We start from the raw sequence: 18,230 nt of genomic DNA on the forward strand, positions 1-18,230 counted from the left end.
AAAGAAACAGAAGAGGCCAACATGAATTGGAAATTATAAGACTGAAGACAGTGAGAGATCTGAAAAAAGCCTGGTGGTGAAGCCACTGGCAACAGATGGCAGGCCAAGAGGGGTGTGTCCTAAGGGACCCTAAGGAGGACTGTCTGAGAGGAGGCCTGTCATCAGCAGACCAAAAAGAAGCCTGAGCAAGGCTCTGGGGGAGCTGTCCTTCACTGAGGAAGGGTGAACTAGCCTCCATGCTTCTTAATTGTGATCTCAAGTTGTGTATTGCAGATTCTTTAATAAACCACCTAACTACAACTGTGATCTGTGAGTTCTTTGTGGTTACTGCATAGGACTCACTAACCCACTAGAGAAGTAGAGTGTTGCAGAAGGGGTGGCTGATGTCAGAATTGGCAAAAGAGGTGAGAGGGTGACAGTCTGTCTGATGTTCACCTCATGGAACTCACCGTTGGCTGCTTTGAGTGCAGTTGTGTCCCACAGAAGAGGCGTATCTAAGTTCTAACTTGCTGGTGGGCCCTGAATCCAGTAACTGGTGTTTTTACACACAAAAAAGAGAAGTTACCATATGAAGATGAAGGGGACAGGATGGGGGGGGGGTAAAGAAATTGAAGAGATACATGTGTCAGCCAAGGAATGCCAAGGACTTTCAGCATCCACTAAAAACCAGAAGAGAGGAATGGAATGAATTATCTCTCAACCTCTTGAAGAGATAGCCCTGCCAAAACTCTGATTCCAGGCTTCTGGCCTCTGTAACTGTGAGGGAGCAAATTTCTGTAATTTTTTAAAAATTTTATTAATTTTAATGAACATTTACAGAGATTTTGGATTTTCATTCATTCATTGTTGCACTTTTCTCCCTGCCCAGTTTGCTCCTCTCTGAAAAGCAAAAGAAAAATTCCTTCTTTGGTATACAATCCCCCTGCACCCCTTCCACTGTCCCGAGTACACTCTACTATGCAACCTTAATTCTGGACTCTTGTGATAACCATAATACCCTATCATATATTGCTTTTAAATTATTCTATCCCTATCTGTTTCAATACAGTATGCATAATTTATCCAGTTTTTGTCAGTCTTACCCCAAGCCTGATGTCAGTCCCATTCTACAACAGTGGCACCATGCAGTATTTGTCCTTTTGTGACTGAGATATTTCACTCAGCATAATGTCCTCCAGGGTCACCGATTTTGAATAATATTGCATGAGTTCTTTGTTTTTCAATGTAGCGTAGTATTCCATTGTGTGAATATACCACAGCTTCTCTATCCATTCGTTTGTTGATGGAATCTCTGTAATTTTAAGCCACAAAGTTTGTTAAAATGGTCTTCTCAGTTATTTGCTATGCATCTGAAAGCTGGACAGTGACTAAGGAAGACAGAAGAAGAATCAAGGCCTTTCAATTATGGTGTTGGAGAAGAGTATTGAACATACAGTGGACTACCAAGAGAATAAATGGGCCTGTCCTGGAGACGGTGAAGCCAGGTTGCTCCTTGGAGGCAAGAATTGTGGAAGGCAAGATACTTTGGGTATCTGGCCAGAAGGGACAAGTCCTTAGAGAAGGTCCTCATGCTAGGAAGGGTGGAGGGAAAGCGCAGGAGAGGAAGACCCTGGATATGATGGATTGTCACAGTGACTAGGGGTAATGGGGCCAGGTGTGCTGGAGACAGTGAGACTGGCTCAGGACAGGGCAGGCTTCAGAGCTACTGTTCATGGAGTCGCTATGAGTCTCAGACTACTCAACAGCACGTAACAACAGCAGCGTATCAGCCTTAGGAAAGTAATACGGGAGCCAACTTGAATAAGCTTTCCTGGTAAAAGACGGTGCAACAGAAGCTTCAGTAAAGATACTGACTGACACTAATTGAAAACATCAAGTCTATTAAGTTGGCTATAAGATCATGCTTTAGAAATTTTTTAACACCCTTGAAGATCCAAGGAACTACCTCATTTTGAAACCTGGCAAACAGAAAATACTTCCCTTGCCTTTGCCCTCTGATTCTTAGAGTAGCCAAGAAATTGATGATGTGAAAGAATCTCTTTATAGAAAAGAATGTGGCTCATAAAGAAAAGCTATACTATCATTGTTTCATACTTCTGTGGTGCAGAAAAGCTTAATAATAAGCTTAATAAAACTTTTCTAGCTATGATCTTTGTAATTCCTATCATATGACTTGCTAGGACTGTGTAAATATGTTGTTGTTGTTGCTGTTGTTGTTCTGTGCCTTAGAGTTGGAACGGACCTTTCTGTAGATTTTCAGAGACAATCACAGGGGAGGAGATTGTCCATCCTTCTCCTGCATGTAAATATGAGACGTTTGTGATCCACTGTGTGACTGGGTCGTGTGGTTGTAATGTAGAACTATTTAAATACAGTGTGTAGAACATTAGCATGGGGATTGATCAGTTTTGCCCTCTTGCCAAGGCACTAATTGAGTCATCTACAGGTAGAAAATGGAGACCTTGCAACTGTCAGGAAAGAAGTGTCAGAAATTGCAGCTTGTCTCTGTGATCTGAGATACCTGAATGGAAACTTTTTTGATCCAGGAGAGGCAGATTTGTAACACCTTAGAAGAGGCGAGTGGGAAAAAGGCACTGGATGAGACTGAAGAGCCAGAGAACTGGCGTGAGACTCAGCTGTGAGCTCCCAGCCCACGGTGAGAATGCTGAGTGCTTGTTGGCAGAATGGGTGCCTTTGGGCATCTGTCAGGGAGCTTGGTTTGCCAGCCGCCAGAGCCAGAGCAGAGGCTTTCAGCAGAAGTTACTGGTGGAATGAGGTGCTGTTGGCAATTGAAACCGTAAAGCTAAGAGAATTTAGTAACAGTTGCCTGAGCAAGGCCAAAGTCACGTCTGCAAAACCAAGGAACAAAGAAAGGCCTGTCTCGGCAGAGCTCGAAGTGCTTTGTAGCATTTGCCCAACAAGGGCGGAGGGCAAGACCATGAAGCTCAGGCCCTGAGAAAGCCCTACTTTATGAGCGAGACTGAGGGAAGAGGCTATTGTGCTGCTTCAAGAACTGTATCCAGAGTTGTTCCTGAACCGGAATTATAACCTGTTCCTTCCCTTATAAATCCCGAAGTTTTGAGTACTGTTTTTGAGTTCTCTATAGCTGTTGCAGTGGATTCTTGAACCCATTAGGGAGATAATGAACGATGTGGACTGGACAGTTAGTGTTAGAATTGGTAGAAAAGGTTTTGAGCAAAGAGCATGGGGCATATCTGACCTCACATGATCCAGCTTTGTGATGAAACTGTGGTTAATGAGATTCCTCCTCCCTTATCAAGTTAGAGGGTTTCAGATAACACCGCCTCCGTGCCAACTATAGTGTTTTTACAACCTCTTCATGGGAAAGTGGTTCTGCACATTGAATATCAATAGCTGTTGATATCACACACACACACACACACACACACCCCACCAAACTTTATATGTTACTTATTAGATGTACATGAAGTCATTGTCTTAAAAAAAGAACCTGACTCAGATCAAGCCTCTACAATCAACTACCAGTTTATAGCAAATGCAAAGGACAGAGGGGCATACTAATTTCTCTATGCTTTAGGGACACCGTCAGCACAGTCTAAGCAGGGGAAATCTGGAGGGCAGGTGGCCTGTTTCTTGATAAAAGAAGTTTCATTGGAGGAATAGTGGTGGACAGGAAGAAACAGAAAGTCAGAGATACTTAAGAATCCAAACAGTGAAGAACTGAAAAATAAATTTTTTTAAAAAGCGTGTCAGTGACCTATCAGTTTTGGTTCATTAGTTGTAATATGTAACATACTAATGTAAGATGCCAGGAATACAAGATTTTTGTGGTTAAGTGCTAAGACGGATTGACCGTGAGAAAAGATTGACATGGGACACCATGTTTGAAGTGGAGGGTGAGTGACATGAGGGAAATCTTCAGTGAGGTGAGTTACCACAGTGGCTCTAACAGTGGGCTGAAGCATACAGGGCATGTGAAGCTGCTGCCGGCGCGGACAGTGCTTTGCTCACTTGTGGGCAGCTGCCGTCAGTCAGAGGGTATCTAGCAGCAGAAGACTTGATGCCTTTCACTTACGGCGCTGGCCAGAAATATCAGCAGGGTTGGCAAAAGAACAAGCTGATCTGTCTTGGAAGAAGTGTAGCCGGAATGCTCTTTAGAAGTGATGACACAACTTCTTTTCACATCCTTTGGACCGAGTGTCAGAGAGAGACAACATGCTTGGTCAGTGAGAAAGAGGAAGAACCCTAAACATGACGGATTGGCACAGTGGCTGCAGCAGTGAGGTCAAACCAGCACCCGTTGTGCAGCTAGCTCCGGACTGGGCAGTGTGTGGTTCTGGATGAGTCAGAACCGACTGGACAGCACTGCACAACAGCAGCTCAGAGGGAAGCAGTTGTTTGGGGGAGAGAGCAAGGGAGTTGCCTGCTTGCTGAAATCCAGTGGTCAAGGAGGACCTCCAAGTAGGTGGTTTCAAAGCAGACCTGAGGGTTAGGAAATGGAGAAGAGCACTGGAGGTGGGGCGGGGATGTTAAATCAGGGATTAAGTTAGGGAAGCCTTTCAGGTAGAAGCAGGAAGTATGCAGGTAAATACCTTCATAGGCCCCAGAAGCTTAAACCAGTGTCCTGGAGGCTGGCAGGCAAGGGAGAGAGCAAGGAGATGTGGGCCAAAGAACTAGACAGGATCTAAGTAACAGAAGCTAAGATTTTCTTTTCAGTGCAACAGAGAGGTTGTTGAAGAGTAAGCATTGTGAGTGTGTGTCAGAATTTGTGTGGCTTCCAGTTTTGTCAAACATTAGAATGTGAACTGTGTGAGAACAGAAATATATCTGGGGGTTTTTGTTTTGTTTTGTTTTTTGTTTTAGTTTTTATTGTGATTTGAGTGGAAGTCTACAGAGCAAATTGGTTTCACTTTTTAACCATTTGTGTGCATTTTATTGTATAAGATTCATTACAACTCCCTCATTATTGTAGGGAGACCTCATGGCTGAGTGTTAAGTTGCACTGTAATTCTGAAGCCACACAGTTTGAATCCACCAGCTGTTCCACAGGAGGATGAGAAATCTCCCATTTAGTTAACTGCCTCTGAAAACCTGCTGGAGGGTCAACAACAACAGCTTCCCTCTTCCTCCCTGCGATTATCATTTATACCCATCTTATCTTTTCCTACCTTCTGACCTTTATTCTTGGGTTAATGCAATTCTTTGATCTTGTATGATTGAGTATCCTAAGGAGTGAGTAGCTCCCTGATGTTACTGTTAAACTTTTAAGCACTTGATGAAGAGGATCAAACATCACATCCTTCAATATAGATTGCATCAAAATGTCAAGAAAACAAAAATTCTCACCACTGCTGCGCTGATAGATGACATGATAAATGGAGAAATGATTTAAACTGTGACGACTTCATCTTACTTGGATCCCCAATCAATACACTTGGTACCCACAATCAGGAGATCAGGAGACATATTGCACTGGGAAAATCTTCAGTCAAGGACCTCTGCAAATCACTGAGGAGCAATGATGTTAGTTTGAGAACTAAGGTACACCTGATTCAGACTATGGGCTTTTCAGTCACTTGTTATGCTGTTGAGAGCTTGACAGTGAATAAGGATGGTAGAAAAATAATGGATGCCTTTGAACTGTGGTGTTGGAGGAGAGTTCTGTGGTGTTGGAGGAAAATTCTGAACATCCCATGACTGCCAAAAGAACAAACGGACATGTCTTGGAGAGGGTACAGCCAGAGTCCCCCTTGGAAGCAAAGATGACAAGGCTTCATCTGTTATACTTTGGGCATGTTGCTAGGAGGGATTATTCCTTAGAGGGGAACATCATGTTTGAGAAGATGGGTCAGCAGAAGAGAGGAAGACCCTCAGCCAGGTGGATTAACACAGTGACTGCAACAGTGGGCTCTCAGAGATTGTGAGGATGGCACAGGACAGGACAGGGCTTAGGTCTGTTGTCTGTAGGATCACTATGAGTCATACTCAACTCGACAGCACTTTACAACAATTGTTTGTCTGAAAATTGAAACATAGGGGTGAGTTTAGGGAGCTCTCGTGGCCTAGTGGTAGGAAGCTACTTTGCAATCCCAGAGACACGTGGTTCAAATCCACCAGCTACTCCGAGGGCATAGGATGGGCAGTCTCCTCCCATACGATTTACTGCCTCTGACAACCCTGGAGGGTCAGCTATGAATTTGTTCTGACTTAATGGCACACAGTAACAACAATAACAATAACAACAGGGCTGAGTTCAGTTACAGGTGACGAGTGACTCAGGATTTTAGTCTTAGGGGTTGCATCAACCTCTGTCACATCATCAGGCCTGGCTGTTTTTATGGTTTTCCAGTTTTGTTCCACATTTTTATTTCACCCTGTGCAGAATTCTCCACTGTGATCCCTTTCAGGAAAGACACCATTTAGTTCTTCTGGTCCTTGTTGTGGAGGTTGAGGTTTGTGGGGTCCATTCAACCTTCAGACCGATTGTTTCTATGTGTCTTTGGTTTTCTTCAGTCTTCTTTGCTCGGCACAGGGAGGAACCAATAGTTGCTCCTTAGATGGCCACTCAGGATTTTAAGACTTTGATCACCTCTCACCAAAGCAGGATAAAGAACATTGTCTTTGTAGACTATGTTATGTTCCCCAGACCATCTGAAGCCCTAGGGGCCTGTCCTGGTGATGTAACTGGGCAGCTAACTGAAAGGCCAGCCCTGCAAGTCTGCTAACCACTCTGTGGGAGATTGGACCACCCAAACTTCCACCTCCACATATTGTTTTCATTAAGATTTACAGCCTCAGGAACTCAGTAGAAGGCCACCATGTGTAGGAATGGACTCAGTGGTTTATGTTCAGTTGTGCTGCCAAACTAAAGGCACGCTGAATCCAACAACATCTCCAAGTGAAAAAGGGGGGCAGACTCTTCCCATGTCATTTACAGCCCCTGAAAACCCACTGGAGAGTCAGCTATGAGTCAGTTCCAGCTTGACAACACATAACAACAGCAACACCACTAGACAAAAAAGTCAGTGTTTACTTAGGTAAAGCCTAAGTGATCTGCTTCTGGGAAGATCAGAATCAGGAGAAGCCAGTGGGACAGTTCTGTCCTGTTACATATGGACTGACTGTGAGCTGGGGTTGATTCAAAGACAGCTGGGGTTTTCTTTAAGAACATTTTAAAATTTAAGACAAAACATTTCTGTCTTACTAGAGTTTGGGGAAAGAGGTTTGAAAGTGCTAGATTTCCCCATTTCCAGGGATCTTTTGAAATATGTTAAAGTTCTTGCTTAGTTGCTATACTTCATAGCACATGAAGTTACCACAGAATTAGATCAGCACCAAAAGATTGGATATTTTGTTGTTGTTGTTAGATGTGTTTTTGTTTGGGGCTGCTGGCTGCCTGTTGAGTGTTTCTATCCTAGACTGTAGCCTGATGAGGGCAGAAATGCTGTATCCCCATCACCTGATTTGGTACCCAGCCCACAGCAGCACTCAACAAGTATTTCAGCAGATTTTACTGCCATACATTACCGAAGATTTCCAGTGTGTTTGGCAAGCCTAAAGTTCGTGGGGAGGAGACATCCTAAAATCAGTGCCTTTTGAAAGGTAATGGGATGAGTTAGCATTGTGTCATAAGAAGCAAGTGTGTTACAGAGTTGAAGGACACGGGCTTTGAAGGAAATGTTTGTTCCAGCCTTGCTGCTTACCACCGTAGGTTACTTGACCTCTCTGAGCCTCTGTTTCCTCACTGGGAAACTGGTCATGAAAATGGAATCTTCTTCATAAGACGTTGTGAGCATGAAATGAGTTGATACATGAAAAGTGTCTAGAATTGTGCCATCAACCCCGTAAATGCTAATTATTGTCCTTCTACTGCGCCTTTGGAGAATCAGTAAGTGTACTTTTGTTTGTCTTCTTTTCTAATAGCTAGAAGAAAAACTCAAAGAAAAGGTTGACGTAAGCCTGACCGAGCGCATCAACCTGACTGGAGAAATGGACACATTCAGCACGTAGGTACCTTGCACGTATTTGCCTGAGACCCGCCCTGAGTCCTTCATGAAGCAGCATGTCCCAGGCTGTTGGCTGTAGGTCAGCGTAGTTCCTGACAGGTTTCCAAGCCTTTTGCTCTTTCTGCTGGATCAAGGTTATTCTCCACCAGCCACAGAGAAGTTGGTGCTTCTGCCTCCCATTTTGTCTCCCCAGGTGCAGGCATCTTTTGAGCTACACGGCCCTTATTTTACACTATCCAGTGTAACAAAAAGGACGGAATCCTCCTTGCACATCCCTGCGGGAAGGTCAGGCATGAGCACTATAAGTTGTCCCCTTCCTCAGTCCACAGAGGGCCTGCACCACCTCTGGTGTTTTAGAACATGAGTTTAGCCTTGGAGAGGGGCGTGTACAGGGGAAGGTTGAACAGTGCTTTTCAATCGAAGAAGCTGATGTGCTGCTTCCTGGATGACCATCTTCATGGACTATTTCTTTCTCCAATTGTGTCCTTGTTAACAGTCCTTGTTCCACTGGCTTTAAATGAGCTGTGGATAGACCAAGTTTCTGTTTTGATATCAACCACTGATTGCAAAAAAGTCAAAGTTTTCTTTTTAGGCTACTTCTTCTCCCCTGATTTTTTATTTATCTATGTGTTACATAAAGAAAGTTTTTTCCTTTCTGATTTGATAAAATATATTTGGAGGGAGACACAAAGGTGGATTCTGGGATTATGATTATAGAGATTCTGTTATTGTTGAGCATTTTGAAATTTATTTTTGATTCGCTGACCCTGTATGACAGAATAGAAGTGTCCCAAAATCTATACAGAACAGAACCTCCAGAGCTTTCTCTTACGGGGTTTCCAGGTGTGTTTAAACTGCCATCATTGTAGTTGGCAACTGAGCTCTTAACCATTGCACCACCAAGGAGGCAAACTATAGAATTTTGTTTCCTAACTGGAAGAGGAAACCCTCAGGTAAGACCAGGACATGAATGAACAAAGAGCCAGAATATCTCTCCATTGTCACCAGGTCCGTTTTGAAATAAAACTGTGGCCTTTTGATTGATTTGCAGCGTCATCTCGAGCAGTATTCAGTTGTTGGTTCAGGATCTAGATGCCGCCTGCGATCCTGCCCTGACCGCCATGAGCAAGGTAAGCTGTTCAGATGCGGCCTCTGATTAGATGTTGAAGAGCAACTCCAGATGGTCTCTGCTGCCCCTACTGATAGCTTCACGGTTCTTTGGTGCTTAAAATACCAGCTGGGCGAGTGGAAAGGCCTCCAAGAGTTCCCAGAGCACTCAGTTTATCTTGTATTTAGGCCAACTTTCTTGTCCTTTTAGAAGGAGACAAGGATCGAATGTGTTTGGAAGTCCAAAGGAGAAATTGCCTTTGATTAATATCTGACACAAGCTGAAAACCTCAGTGTGATCTCAACAGAATGGGTGTGTGTGTTAGTGCTTAAGGCAGTGATTTGCCATCTCTTCCTTCCATCCTGTTAACTCTTCTTCAGTCCTGTCTGAGCCCTGGGGCCAGTGCAGGAGCATTTGATTAGGATCATTGTTGTTGTTGTTAGGTGCGTGACTCATAGCGACACTATGCACAAAAGATCTGTCCTGCTCCATCCTCACACTTCTTGACACACAAGAGCCCACTGCAGCAGTCACTGTATCAATCTGTCTGGTTAAGGATCTTCCTCTCCTTCGCTGACCCCCCACCTTCCCAACATCATGTCCCTTTCCAAGGAATAGCACCTCCTGGCAACATGTCCAAGACATATCTGTTCTTTCTCTTGGCCATCATGGGATGTTCAGTGCTCTTCTCCAACACCACAGCTCAAAGGTGTCAGTTCTTTTTCTGTCATCCTTCTTCACTGTCCAAGTCTTGGCATAGCTAGTAATCGGAAAGATGATGGCTTGAATCAGACTTCATCCTCAAACTGACATCCCTACTCCTCAGTAATTTGGAAAGGTCCCATGCACCCTGGTTTGTTTGTTTTTTTTTTAATTCTGTAGCTGCCTTCAGTCTCTAGTCCCATTTTATGGCATTTGCCATATTCTGCTTCCTGTTGCTATCTTGGCTTTTATGTGCCCATGTTATCTCTTCCTAAAAGTTCCTTTGGTGCCCAAACTATACCTTAAAAAGGCGCAGGCATGTGGCACTGCTAACCAAAGTCCTAGAGTCTCTGGTGGTTTAAATCCACCAGCAGCTGCAAGGGGAAAAGATGAGGAGTCTCCTCCCATGAGGCTGTACAGCCTGGGAAACCCGGTAGAGGTCACTGTGAGCTGGAACTCGGGTAATGGCCAGCTACTCATAATAGCTTTGGTAAAGAAGCTTTTCATACTTTTGATTTATTTATTTTAGAAATAGGTGATTCTTTGTAGTCTTCAGTATGGATTGAAGCTCAAGAAAACAAAGATTCTGCACCACTAGGCCAACTGGCTGCTTTATGATAGATGGAGAAGAGATTGAGATTGTTAACAACTTCAGCTTGCTTGGTTCAGCAGTCAACATTCTTGGCACCAGCAGTTAGGAAATCAGAAGACAAATTACATTGGAAAGTCTGCTGTGAGGAATCTTTCTAGACTGCTGAAGAGCAACGATGTAAGTCTGGAGATTGAGGTATGCCGATCCAGGCTATGGTCTTTGTAGTTACTTGCTGTGCATCAGAGAGCTGGACAATACCTACGAATGATAGAAGGACCAGATGCATCTGAGTTGTGGTGCTGGAGAAGAGTGTTGACTATACTGTAGACTGCCAGGAGAGCAGACAGGTCAGTCCTAGAGAGGGTGAAACCAAGCTGCTCCCTGGAGGCAAGGATTTTGAAGCTCTGACATACTTTGGGCCCGTTGCCAGGAGGGACCAAGTCCTTAGAGAAGAACATTAAGCTTGGAAGGGTGGAGGAACAGCGCAGAAGAGGAAGACCCTGGATCAGTTGGATTGACTCAGTGAGTGGAGAAATGGAATTAGGTCTGTCAGGAGATGATGGGGTTGTCTTAGGATAAAGCAGGGTTCAGAGCTAATGTACATTGGGTTGCTGTAAATCACAGACAACAGGCACATAACAACAACAGCTGGGCAAATAGCAATCTGTATAACTTTTTAGACTGAGAGTCAGCAAACTTCAGCCTATAGGTTAATTCTAACCCACTTCCTGTTTTCATAAATAAAGTTTTATTGGCACATAAGCTGTGTTCATTCTTCATCTATGCTTATCTGTGTGCCTGCTTTTGTGCTCTACCAGCAGCACAGTTAAGTATTTATGACAAAAACCATATGCCCCACAAAGCCACAGAATATTTATTATCTGGCTCTGGACAGAAATCTTTTGCCAACCCATCTTTTAGAGGTTTAGGCTCTTGTAGCATACTTGAAAAATCGGGGAAAACTTCTCGGGAGCATCCTGACCAGTAGCAGAGTGCAATGGAAAGAACATTGACTCTGGAGGCACACCGACCTAGCGCTTGGAGTTTTGCCCCCAGGCATTTGGAGCAAATGACTTAACCCTTGTGGGACCAGGTTTCCTCACCTTTGAGGAGAATGCAGCTGTCTGCCCCCAAAGTTGAAATAGGACAGAACATGAAGAGAGTGACTGGCCTGGTGCCATTCATAAAGTGCTCAATATCCCCTCTCCCTCTGGTCAGGAGCCGCGGAGTGGAAGGTCTTGTAAGAAGACATGTGGTCTGAATTTGGTTTTGCAGATTATAAATATTTAACAAAAATACAACCAGTACCAAAAACTTAGTTTGGGGTTTTATGGAATGATTTGCGGAGTTCTAAAATAGCTGATGCCACAAAGTTTCTATTCAAAAAGCAGATCCTTTTGCCAGTCAGATCTTGATATGTATTTCCAGGGTTCTGAGTGTTTGTGAGTGGAGCACTCAGAGCAGGCAAACTGAGGCCAGTCCATCCTCTGAAAATAAAGGCAGGAACAGGGCCCCGTGGGCTCGTTTTGTAGGTTCTGATTACCCCCGAGCTGCTGGTGAACGTTGACTACATCCTGACCATGATCTGTTCCAGCTGTCATCTCTCCTGAACTGCCACACACTTGAGGTTGGAATGCAGCTGGCAAAGGGATTTTTACGTTCACCCAAGGAAGAATGGACATATTTTTCTCAGTAAAATAACACTTAGAGGGGGTTTAGCACTCCAGGTGTTGCTTATATGAACTGTCAGTTCATCAGTCCATTTTCCTCAAACTCCACTACCACCCATTCCCCACCCCCAGATCCATACTAGCAGCTATTAACAGAGACTGTACCTTTCCGCTCTTTTGTTTACATCAGGGAAAAACCACAGACTTGGGAATGCAGCAACTGGTAGACCATTACTTTTTTGTCTCAGTCTTCTGGAGTTCTAGCAAAATGAAACCCATGTGATGAAAATGACCAGATATAACCAAGCCAAGTGGTCACAGATGGATTCAGCATACCCTTTCTTATTTATGCCTACATCCTGTTTTGTGCAGTTTCTTCAAAATTTTTTTATGATGATGATTATGACTGTCTCTGATTCCATATTTTTATGCTAAAACGGAACAGTTCAATTCAGAATCTACCCAGCACAGTGCTGGGAGCTGCACAGCTGAGAAAGACATAGACCATATCCCAAGGCACTTAGATTCCTGCAGGCATGGACCAAAATACACATGAGACAAGGAGTGCTTAAATAACTGTAATGTATGACAGAAGGTAATAATTACCATTCTTGTTGTTGTTATATACTGTCAGTTGGAACCGAATCAAAGCTGACCCTCCATCGGGTTTTTAGAGGCAGTAAATCACAGGGGAAGAGATTGTTCATCTTTCTTCCACGTAGCAGCTGGTGGATTCAAACCTTGTGCCTTTAGTTCTTTACCTACACAAAAGTGGCATTTGAAGCAGACTAAGACGAGTGACAGTGTTGAGCAAATTTGAGATTAGGAAGGCATTTGGAGCAGAAGAGCAGTGTAAACAAAGGCATGAAATTACAAACACTCAGAATCTTGTAAAAATCACCAGTTTCCCTGAAGATCTTTGGATTTCCAAGGTCTATTCTGTACTCGAACTTATAGACAGGATTGAAAATAAGGCTTCATCCAAAAAGTTTATATTCTATTGGGGAGAAAAGTTAGAATAACCAATGCTGTGGATACATATCTTTTATGTACAGTGAGAAAAAGAAATGTTGTTATTATTATTAATAATATTACTTTCTCCTTTTACAGATAAGGAAATGGAAATTCAAAGAGATTAAATCACTTATCCATTGTCTCTTAGTTAGAATATGGCAGAGCCAAGATTCTAATTCTGGTCAGTCATTATGCAAGGCTTATACCACAGCATATAGGGTAGGTCCCAGTATCTTCTTTTGGTAAAGGTGGAAATTGAGGCAAAGTCAGGCTAGGTATTTATCCCAGACAGTAGGTACTTGCTACTGCAAGGTTTACATTAATTCTACAAACATTCACAATCATTATGTTCAGTGTTGATTTCATTTTTCTTGATCGGACTCATGACTTTCCTATGGGGAAGACAATGTGTTGAGTGGCCCCTTCAAGTATTTCAGGGTAAAAAGAATGAAAGCAGTGCAGGGACAGCTGTATCTGTCCTCCACTAACTCTACAATAATGAACAGTTGCCATCAAGAACACCCATAACACAAAACCAATCCTCCTAAGGTCAGACATGTCCTTCACGCTCCTGTACCTATGTCCGCTAATTCCACCACCAATCCTATCACTTACTGGGTCTGAAATTCATTACAGTAGCAATTTTGCAAAATTGCATAGCAGATCCATGCTCATAATTTTAGCATTTAACAGATTACAACTCAGGTTGACAACATAGAGTATAATTTCTCATTCTGGACAGCTTGTTAAACATGCTTGCAGACCCTTCAGCCTTGCAGCTTTAGGCCAGTGCTATAAAGTTCTCTTGTTGGTACGTGCCATCAAGTTGACTGTAACTCATAGCCAACCTGTGAACAATAGATCTGAACCTTGCACTATCCTGTGCAATCCTCATGATCTCTCTGGTATGCTCAAGCCAGTTATTACGGTCAGTGTGTCAGTCCATCCGATTGAGGGTCTTCCTCTCAACCCTTCACTTTTCCCAGCGTGATGTTTTTTCCCCAAGGAGCAGTCCCTCCTGGCAGCTTGCCCAAAGTATGTGGAACACAGTTTCACCATCCCTGCCTCTTAGGAGCACTGTGTTTTCACATCTCCTAGAAAGACTTGTTTGTTCTTTTGACAGCCAATTTAGCACTCTTTTTCCAACACAGAACTCCATGGCATCAATTCTTCTGTTATTGTTTGTCACTTTCTAACTTTTGGATGCATAGGAAGTAATGGAAAATACCATGACTTGGATCAGATTCACCTTAGTTGTTAAATTGTTCTTTGTTCATTGGGACTTTATGTCCTTGACAGCAGATAGTCCCAATGTCACGTCTTTTGATTTCTTGAATGTTGTTACCATGGGTATTGATTGTGGATCCAAGTAAACTGATATTGTTGACATCTTCAATCTTTTCTCCATCTGTTGTGGTGTTTCATATTATATTGGTCTAGAGGTGAGGATTTTTATTTTCTTGACGTTGATAAGTAATCCATATTGAAGGCTGTAGTCTATTATCTTCTGTAGCAAATGTTTCAAGTCCACTTCCCTTTCTATAAGCAAGTTTGTGTCATCTGCATACTGCAGGTTGTTTATGAGTCTTCCTCCATCTAACACCAAATTCTTCTTCACAGAGTACAGTTCCTCAAGTTATTTGCTCAGCATATAGATTGAATATGTATGGAGAAAGAATCCAGCCCTGATGCACACTTTCTTGATTTTAAATCCAGTGTTCTCTTGTTCTGTTCAGATAATTGTTTCTTTATATATATATATATAGGTTTCACATGAGCACATTATGTGTTCTAGGATTCCCATTCTTCCCATTGTTATCCACAGTTTGTTATAATCCAGAGTCAAATACCTTTGCATAGTCGATAAAGCTCAAGTAAACATCTTCCTAGTATTCTCTGCTTTATGCCAAGATCTATCTGACATCAGCAGTGATAGTCTTTGTTCTACAGATTCTTTTGAATCTACCTTGAATTTCTGGCAACTCCCTGTCAATCCACTGTTTCAGCTATTTTTTTTTTAAATAATCTACACCAGTCTTTGGAGAGGGATGTCATGCTTGGGAGGGTGGAAGGACAGCACAAGAGAGGAAGACCCTCAGTGAGTTGGATTGATTCCCTAATTAGGATATGGGGGTAGGTGTGTCAGAGGCAAGATGCTGACACAGGATAGAGCAGGATTTAGGGCTGTTGTACATAGGGTTGCTATGAGTCGCAGGCAACTCGATGGCACATAACAACACCAACACAAGATTTTACTTGCATATGAGTGATACTGTTTTATAATTTCCACATTCTGTTGGATCACCTTAGTCCAACCAATTATGACATCTCCCCTCCACCCTCCAGTAAGGACCCCCAGTCCTTCAGCAAGCTGGGACATGGGCTCCTGGCCAAGGCTCTGTGAGGCAGCAGCCCCAGGCCTGCTCTGGTCTCTGATTCTCAGCTGGTTGGTACTCTCCTGTAGGTCCCAGGCTGACCAGCACAGGAATCTCTGGCCCCAGAGGATGCACACGCACACTGCACTCTCTGCTGCTGCATCCTTGGTGGTAGTGAGAGTCCCACATTCAGTTGCTTAACCTCCTCAGTTTAAATCTAGCGGAAGGGCTAACCTGGTCAGTCCCCTCTGAATAGACTTACAAGCCATATTTGCATGTTCCTGCCCAGCCATGTGGCAAAAACCAAAGACACATTCCTAGGACACCTCTTAGGAAAGCCATTTTGAGCCACAGTCCACTGCTCTCTATCTAGTCTGCTTTTCAGTCGTATGTCTCCCTGCAAACTAATTAATTGTCACTCTGCTCTGGTTGTTCATTTGTTTCTTTGTTTTTTATAATTTGCCAAAAGTCAAGTAACTTTATAGTTAAAAAGCCAGAAGTAAAATCAGGCCTCCTGATTCTTGAAAAGATAGTAGCTCAGAGTGTTTGGTGGAAATCTGAAGAAGTCTATCTTTTAAGTGTAAATTGTGCACAGCTTTGGCAACTAGTATTCCTGTTTATGGCATCAGAAGTACGACATTTAAAAATCTGTACCCTCCTTGAGGGGCTCCTTCCTCCTTTCCTTACTACGCCTTTTCTTTTCCCCCTAGTGTCACTCACATGACTTGGTTGAAAGAATCTTAAGTCTCTCCAAAAGCAAATAGGCTATATTTTTTTGCCCAATAATAAGTGTTTTCGAGAAAAACAGAAAGAAGAAACTGAGCAAATTAAATTTCCTTCTAGTTTGACATGTAATTTCTATTAGGCTTCAGGATTGTGAACATGCACTAATTTAAAAGCCTGCCTTACTATCCCCCAAAGACATTTCGAAATAGCTTGTACAGTCTTCAAATCTGTTCTCATTTTCCTCAGTCATTAAAATGCAGATCTAATTCAGGAGGGCTACAGAACACCGTGGTTAAGAAATCCTCAAGTGTACTTTCCAGCTGTAATCAAAGTGCATCCTCCTTTTCTTCATAAAAAGTATTTTTTCATTATGACACAAATAAATCATCTTCATTGCAGAGAACCCAGATGACAAAAAAAGAGAAAATTTAAAATGCCTGTAATTCCTATTAACAGATATAGTAGCTCTTTCCATTTGTTTCTATACATATGTTTTAAAAATAATTCTGGTTGTTTTAATTTTTTTAAAAAAATAAAAAGAATACTTTAGTACTATTTTATAAACTTTTTTACCACTTAGCAGCTTATAATAACTTTGAGTATCATTAAATTTAGATTTTAGTGATTTCATAGTGTTCCATAGAATAGAATATTCCTTGTTGAAAACATAACAATACCTAACATTGATTGGCATTAGAATGTATCTAGCACTGTGTTAAACATATTCTATGCATTGTCTCTCAATAATGTCATGGATTGTTATTTTCATCCTACTTTTAGTGATGAGAAATCTAAGGCACAAAAGGGTGAGGTAAATTGACTTAAATCATTGAAGGTTAGAACAGAAAAAGGCTGTACAGTGTTAGAACTTATGACTGGCTGACTGATGCTGTCACCTTGAGTTCTGTAATCCCCTGCTTCCTTTAAATAGATTTTATTGGTTCATTTTTTATGATTATTAAGGTTTTTCCACTTTTTCACAATTCTAGATAGCTCGGTTCTGTAGCTTGTAAGTTATGCTTCATTAGGAAAATCGCTTGTCTACAAGCCTGTCGGATCACTTCTAAAACAGGACTAATAATACCTCCCTCAGTGCTTCCCGGTAAGCAGTAAGCTCATGTGAAGGTGCCAGTGCCATATTGCTTTGCATTTACTCAGTAACTGTGCCTTCCTTTCTTCCTGCACACAGTGCCTTATCCAGTGCTGTCCATCAGCATGTATTACGTTTGTAGGTAAATAAGCAGTAAACACGTGTTATAGAAGGAAAAGCCGCACAGGCAAGGATTAGGATGAGTTGAGTGCATGCATACGTGGGCATGAATGAGCATATGTGTGCATGCATGCGTGCCTGGGTGAGTGAGTGCGTACATACTCTGTGTGTACTTGAGTTTAGACCATCGCTAGAGAACAGTGGCCAAATTACTGGAAGCATTCCCTGAGTCCAGGTGACAGAATTCTTTTATCTCTCTAATCAAGTGACCAAATTGAATAGATAAAAATTAAAATCTTCTAGGGAAGAAAATTAGTCTTTCAGGAGATGTCTTCCTCCTAGACCATGTATAGCTCAGAAAAGTGAAGGCAGTCCAGTAGTGAGCGAGCTGTGGATCACTGTATTCTGTCCAGAGCATTCTCGGTTGTAGTGGGCTCATTCTCTGAAGGGGGTTATCTCTCCTCCCTGCCTTGTGAAGGGTCCCCACGGACTGGGTGCACCTTTCACGAAGCAGCAGGACTCTAGGCCCTCACAGTGGTCCAGCCTCATTGTCACCCTCTGTGGTTAAATTTAGGGTGCCGTCTCTGAGCAATATCAAGCAAGATCATTTCTTCATTTGCTGTTCTGTCAATCTTGCATCTTACCTACTACCCCTTCTGCAAACCGTTTTCCAGCTGCTTATATAATACCAGTTGAATATTTTCTGATGTTCACACCAGCACCCTAAAACAAAAGAAAAAAAATTTTTTAATTGGCAGGGTAAACTTTAAATGTCAAGTGCAAAGCTTGCCTGGAGAAGTTAGTGTCGTATATTTCTGCTGATGGCTTTTCATGATGTTTGTTCT

General features: G+C 42.6%; 1 protein-coding gene across 1 annotated transcript in view; it reads left to right on the forward strand.

Annotated features, from left to right (window-relative positions):
- The window catches only part of VPS53 (vacuolar protein sorting 53 homolog (S. cerevisiae)), a 172,429-nt gene that overhangs the window by 120,390 nt on the left and 33,809 nt on the right, over positions 1-18,230 (forward strand). The window contains exons 16-17 of the mRNA XM_006891010.1: positions 7,906-7,988; positions 9,040-9,118. Of these exons, the coding sequence (XP_006891072.1) occupies positions 7,906-7,988; positions 9,040-9,118 (162 nt within the window). The remainder of the gene's footprint in view (positions 1-7,905; positions 7,989-9,039; positions 9,119-18,230) is intronic.

This window comes from Elephantulus edwardii, unplaced genomic scaffold (genome assembly GCF_000299155.1).
Source record: "Elephantulus edwardii isolate Elephantulus edwardi_28Jun2011 unplaced genomic scaffold, EleEdw1.0 scaffold00094, whole genome shotgun sequence".
NCBI lineage: Eukaryota > Metazoa > Chordata > Mammalia > Macroscelidea > Macroscelididae > Elephantulus > Elephantulus edwardii.